Here is a 6732-nt window from a genome sequence, read left to right on the forward strand (position 1 = left end):
TCTTCCTATACCATGTTATAGGCTGCAAAGTTGTCCTCTGTGCTGAAGAAAGTGCTGGAGATCATAAGGTTTGTGGATTTTTTATTGTTGACCATGGATCACACACACATACTCTGTCTTAAATGGGACCTACATTTTTCAGAAAAATACTGAGCCATTAAGAGGCAGGGTAGGGGATGCCAAAGTGTAAAAAGGAAAAAAAGAGTGCTGATATCAACAGGAACTTCAGGAAAGTAAATGCTGGCTTTGATGATCTTGGTGTTCTCAAGTCACACAAAACATGTGACTGCCAAGATGCCTGACCCAGAATCGGATCCTCTTGGCACCTGCTGTTGTAATCAGATGTGCATATTTTACCTTTCCATATCCACCTATGATGCCTCCCTAATGGCAAAGTATTTTCCTGAAGTGAACCTAAACGTTGGGTGTGTTCCCACAATGCATGTCCTAAAAAGTGCGTTCGAGCCAGGTGAGCTAGTCTGAACCAGGTAAAGCTGATCTCCTGTAATACAACAGAAATTTTTACTTTATAGGAGGTTCTCAAAGAACATAAGACATATTAATTGCAGGGAAATTAGATACGAGCTGTAATCTTTAATAATATAAATGTATATCCAGCAGAGACCTTTCCAGCAAGCATTTTATGTCAAAGCCCTGCCCTTGCCTGTCGGTTGTGCAGAAAGCTAATGCCGCGTACACACGAGCGGACTTTCCGGCAGACTTGGTCCGGCGGACCGGACTCCGTGGGACAATTCGATTGTGTGTGGGCTCCAGCAGTTTTTTTCCCCAAAAGTCAGACGGACCTAGAAATAAAACATGTTTCAAATCTTTCCAACGGACTCGAGTGCAGTCGAAAAATCCGCTCGTCTATATGCTAGTCCAACAGACTAAAACCGACGCTAGGGCAGCTATTGGCTACTGGCTATCAACTTCCTTATTTTAGTCCGGTCGTACGTCATCACGTACAAATTCGTCGGACTTTGGTGTGATCGTGTGTGTCCAAGTCCATTAGTTTGAAAGTCCGGCGGACCTACGCTGCAAAGTCAGTCGGAACCTAGTCCGTTGAAAAGTCCGCTCGTGTGTACGAGGCATAAGCCTCCACAGCTGCACAGAAACCATACACTGCTGACTAGGTCCCTGTCCAGCTAAGTCCTGTCCCCACAGCTGTGCTTATATCTATTTTTTGCTTACATTGTGCTTCTCGAGCTGTGTCCATCCCCTTCAGCCCTGCAGAAATCCAAAGATTGCTCCCATTGTGCCTATCCAGCTTGGTCCCAGTCCCTTTAGCTGTGCAGAAATCCATAAATTGCTCACATTGTACTTATTGAGATAAAAGCCCCAAACCCTCAAATATTGAGTGTGATGTGTTCCCCAAAATGCTCTTGTGCGATTTTCAGTCCGTTGTAGTGTGTTGGCTGTTTATTTAATTGAACACATGTTAAAGTTCAACATAGAATGTGTAAGCAAAATGCACCACAATGGACTGACATGTTGTTATTGGGCCCTAAATTACATATAGCTGAGCTCTAGACACATCTGGAAAACACCATTTACTGCAGTTATGTATTAATTGAACAATTGTTACATATGTTTTATTTTCATATGCAACTACACACAGAGGATTGCAAGAGGCTACATTTGTCTTGATATCAGCCTCTTGTAATCCCATGTGGAAAACACAGATTGGATGGGTTAGTACTTTGTGCCAGTTCAGGTCTGCTGCAAGCCAGAGGCGTAACTAGAACCTTCAGGGCCCCGGTGCAAGAAACCATGATGGGCCTCCCTGCCCCCCTTCCATCTGAGCCCCGGGCTTCCAATTTTGGGAGGGTGTCCATGGACATCCTCCTAAAACCGTGCTTCCCGCATGACCCCTGGGACATACATCCAGCGCATAATCAGCGGCCCTTTACCATGTGATCAGCTGATCACATGTAAACAGACTTGCCGGTTATCCGCAGCCCTTTCCTCCCGCGCTGTGTCTGTATTAGGAAAGAATGTCAAGAATGTCAGTAAATTGTTTACACTGATAATCAGTGCCCCAATCATCAGTGCCATCTATCAGTGCCCATCAATGCTGCCTATCAGTGCTCATCAATGCCGCCTATCAGTGCCAATCACTTCCACCTACAAGTATTACCTATTAGTGCCATCAATTTTGCCTGTCAGCACCACCTATCAGTACTCATTAATGCCGCCTAACAGCGTCCATCAGTGCCACCTATCAGTACTCTTCAATTCTGCCCATCTATACTGCCCGAGTTCTGCCTATCAGTGTTCCTCATAGCCCATCAATGCCACCTATCAGTGCCCATCAATGCCACCTATCAGTGCAGCATATTAGTGCACATCAGTGCCTCCTATCAGTGCCCATTACTGCCTTCTATCAGTGCCTCCCATCAGTGCTCATCGGTGCCCATAAATTCCTTCTATCAGTGCCTTCTATCAGTGCTCATCAGTGCCTTCTATCAGTGCCCATCAGTGCCTTCTATCAATACTCTTCAGTGAATGCTATTAATTTCCATCAGTGCCGTCTGCCTCCTCAGGACTGCACGGCTCTGAGTGGAGCTCGTGTCTGTCATGAAACAGTAGCACAGAGACACCAGCATAAGGCATTTACGTTCTATTTGCCCGTCTGTCCTCTCTGGCAGGGGATGAGAGAGGACACAGCTGATCTCACTGCTCCCCCTTCTGCCCCCTCCCTTCTCCTGATGAGCACTGATAGTAGGCATTAATGGGCACTGATAGAAGATGCCGGTGTCTCTGTTGTGCCGCTGTTCCACGACAGACACGGATCTCCGCTCAGAGCCGTGAATAGCAATCCCGCTGGGCCCCCCCCACAGTGGCGGAATGCCGGGCCCCGTCGCAAGTGCCACTGTTGCGACCCTGGTAATTCCGCCACTGCTGCAAGCACACATGCTGATAAAATGCCAACTGAAAGAGAGAACACAGAGATTACTTCATCAGTCTGGTGCTACTTATTATTCAATCACAATCTGGATGCAAGGAGGGTGTGATCAAGCTCGAGGATCTGACTGATGTCTGGCACAAAACTTGCTGTAAAAGTGTTACAAATAATTTGGCAGGTAAAATGGTTACGATGTATGTATTTATTTTACCTGCACATTGGCAGTAAGCTTCTACTAAAGAATAAATGGGAGGAGAGTGGCTTAAAGCGGAGCTCCAGTCTCTTATATGATAATTTAAAAGTTAGCAACTACAAAAACTGTAGCTGCTGACATTAAATAAACAGCCACTCGCCTGTCCCATGATCCAGCGGTGTACTCGCCCCAGTCGTTTTCCCCCTGTGTCCTGCCTCAGTGGCGCCAGCATTACTATGGGCACCTGGCTGTGAGTGCTTGCAGGTTTAAGCGGCGATGCGCTCTGTGACTGGTCCCGAAGTCTTCTGGGACCTGTCGTGTCCCAGAAGACTTCAGAAGGGAGGGGAGGGGAGAGGAGTACTTCTGCTTCCATCACCTTTGGTAATCAGAAGTGGGGGCAGGTACCTTTCAAAATCGGGTACCTGCTCCCCCTCTCCTCCCCAAAACTGGAGAGTGCAAAATCAAGTGCAGCTTTGCAAAGAAACCAATCAGCTTCCGGATTTTATTTTTCGTTTAAAGCTTAAAGGGTTGTAAAGTCAGAAGCCTTCTGTGTGCAGCAGCCTCCCTTTCTGTCCAGCAATGTCCATGTTTGTCTCTGCCGTCCAATCAAAGTCAGCCAATCAGGAGAGAGGGGGTTGGGCCAGGCCACGGCTCCGTGTTTAAATGGACACAGGGAGCTGTGACCCCAGAGCAAGCTGCTTGCTGTGGGGGCACTCGACAGGAGGAAGGGACGCGAGAAGAGGGTGATCTAGGCTGCTCTGTGCAAATCCACTTCACAGGGCAGGTAAGTATATAGTATATTTGTTATTTTTATAGAAAAAAAAATAAGTCTTTACAATCACTTTAACTGGCAAAGCTGAACTTAGAAGCTGATTGCCTACCATGCACGGCTATACCAGATTTTGCACTCTCCACTTTTAGTAAATCAACCCCTATAAAGTCTGTATGTTCTCCCAGTGGTCGCTTTCATTTTTGCCCAGGATCTCAAAAAATATTGTCCCTGTAACCTCTGTTTGATTGTATGACTCTGGGAGGATCATGGGATTGGAAGCTGCTCAGGGGCAAAAAACAAATGTGTGTGTGTGTGTTTTTTTTTTTTTGTTTTTTTAATTTGTTTATAATATCTTGTTTTCTACAAAGTAAAGCAAACTATTGTTTTAAATCCCAAAAATAAATTTGTTATTGTGCCTTATGTCTGTTTGTTTATAGGTCAAGCCATGTTTGTCCTGACAGTGAAACCAGTTGGGTGCAGTTTCTCAACAACGCCATTGATCATAACATGAACAAAGTTAAAACCTTAACTCAGGGTGCTCTTTGATTAAAGAACTCCATACTCCTAATCCATGGATTCCAAAGCTGGGAGGTGCAGCTTCACTCAGAAGCTTCAAATGGGATTTGCTGAAGTGGGCTTCATATGTAAGGATGAGACCTTTTTCATAAATCCTTCCCAAGGACATAAAGGATTCTTCTATTCCAGACTTGTTTATCCAGCATTCATAGCAAGCGTGTTTTTTGTTGGAAGGTCTTTGTCCACCCAAAATGAATATTTTGCTTAAGTGAAGGTGTAATCTCTGCACCTGATTTCCTCCTCCTTTAAGCTTGCTGTTATTTAGAGAGACGCTTTCCTTGTTGGATTTTTTCTTTGCTTAGACTGTACTTGGAACACAGGGGCAGAAGTGATTCAGCAGTTTTACATGGATCATATCTATCTATCTATCTATCTATCTAATATAGTGCTTAACAGAAATTATTTAACTGAAGTTTTAGTGCATACATTTTTTTTGCACATGCCTTATTTTTGTTTTTGTGTCTAGCTGAGCTTCTTTGTCAGCACAAAGTTCTCGGCTCAAGCAGCATACTGCAGAGAGGAACACTGAGCTCTGCAAGCCAGCAGCGGTCTCTCTGCTGTGGGGTTACATGCCTCTCGCTGAGTCAGACCAATAACTCTACAATCAGGAATGCCCAAGCACCGCTGCATAGAAACTGCTGCCTTCACACAGAGCTTAGTGGTCCTCTCTGCAGCATGCTGTTTGGGCAAAAAACTTTGTACTGCCACTGGAGCTGAACTGGACCAAAAATAGTTTGACACGCAGAACACTGTTTTTCTACACATCTTTACAATAAAATATAAACCTTAACTGGGCTTCATGGTTTAAATAAAAATTGAAGTGCTGTTCACCAGATTTATTGGGGCACTATGCTTCTTGCATTGCTGACAGACTTTAAAAAAATCTCCATCTGTATGAAGTGGCAGTGCTCAGATGACACCCAGCTATCCCAAGAACCAGCGCTTCTAATCATTGGGTGTCAGCAGATAAACTCAGCAAATCAGGCTGTCTAAAGCAGACCTATACCGCTAATTACATAGCTGACATTCATGTATGTAAACTCCTTTAACTGCCAGCATATGTGGTTCTGTTCAGTTAATCTTTTGGCTCACTCTCTTCTGTTACATTGCATGTGCAGGAGGGTGACACCACAGTGTGATGTATGTCTGCAACTTCCCCTGTCACCTGCTGGCTCAATGGACTGTTTAAGGAACTCCCTCTGCTCTTTACTCCTCCTGTAAATTGTTAAATATCTCTCCCTTCTAGCTCCTGGTGCTTCAAAGCATGATAGATTGGCAGCACTGTCTAATGCAAAAAGTTGCAGTGACTGGCTCAAAGTGCTTTACTCCACCTTATTTATTTTATGCAGGGGAACCTTGCAGATACATTTCAGGCAGATATGCTTGCAGTTACTTAAAAGCGGAAATGAGAAATGGGGAGGCCGCCATTATTGGCTTCCTGCTGAAAATGCTGCCTTTCTGGTTGGCTTTGGCTTCAATGCTTTCTGAGTAACTGACCTGGAACAAACATGCAATCAAAGTATATCTAAACCTTATAAGGCCTCATGCACACGAGACGCTGTTAAACTCGCGTTCAGAGGCAGTTGGACACTTTTTTCAACTGCCCCTGAACCCATTCAATGTTATCCTATGTGTCCATGTACACAGTCTCGTTTTTTGGTGTTTTTTGGCAGTTGCGTTTAACCTCGTTTTTCCAGAAGCAAAAAAATGGGTTCAGACGCAAACGTTTTCCACGTTTCAGATGCTAAATGCGGGTACCGTGTTTAGCCGCGTTTGCGTTTACAAGTGTTTTTTACAACCCGACTTTGGGGCCACATATCTCGGGGCCACTTGGAGCTAGGAACCCCGAATTTGGTGCTAACTCAGTTGGACTAGCACTATAACATATCCAAATTTGGGGTTTCTAGCACCAAGTGGCTCCGAGATATGGGGCCCCAAAGTTGGGTCGCAAAATGTAATTTTCTGCTCTGCAGACGCTTCTAGACGCAAACGCGGGTAAATGCGGCATGCAAACGCGGCAAAACGGGCGTTTCTAAACGCAGGTTTAAGCTTTTAAAAACATGTGTTCAACAGAGTTTGCACTGGCGTCTCGTGTGCATGAGGCCTAAGGCCCCATGTACACTGCTGCTAAATGGATGTTCGAAGGCAGTTGGACACTTTTTTTTCAACTGCCCCTGAACTCATTCAATGTTATCTTATGTGTACATATACACAGGTTCGTTTACTGTGGTTTTTAGGCAGTTGCCTTTTGAAGGCAGAAAAAATGAGTTCAGATGCCGAACTTTC

At 44.9% G+C, this 6732-nt stretch overlaps 1 protein-coding gene across 1 annotated transcript in view; it reads left to right on the forward strand.

The window, feature by feature from the left end:
- CCNDBP1 (cyclin D1 binding protein 1) overlaps positions 1–5236 on the forward strand; it is a 38144-nt gene extending 32908 nt beyond the window's left edge. Inside the window, exons 10-11 of the mRNA XM_073606305.1 lie at positions 22–68; positions 4308–5236. Of these exons, the coding sequence (XP_073462406.1) occupies positions 22–68; positions 4308–4416 (156 nt within the window). The 3' untranslated portion in view covers positions 4417–5236. The remainder of the gene's footprint in view (positions 1–21; positions 69–4307) is intronic.
- The last annotated feature ends 1496 nt before the right edge of the window (positions 5237–6732 follow it).

Source organism: Aquarana catesbeiana, linkage group LG12 (assembly GCF_042186555.1).
Source record: "Aquarana catesbeiana isolate 2022-GZ linkage group LG12, ASM4218655v1, whole genome shotgun sequence".
Classification (NCBI taxonomy): domain Eukaryota; kingdom Metazoa; phylum Chordata; class Amphibia; order Anura; family Ranidae; genus Aquarana; species Aquarana catesbeiana.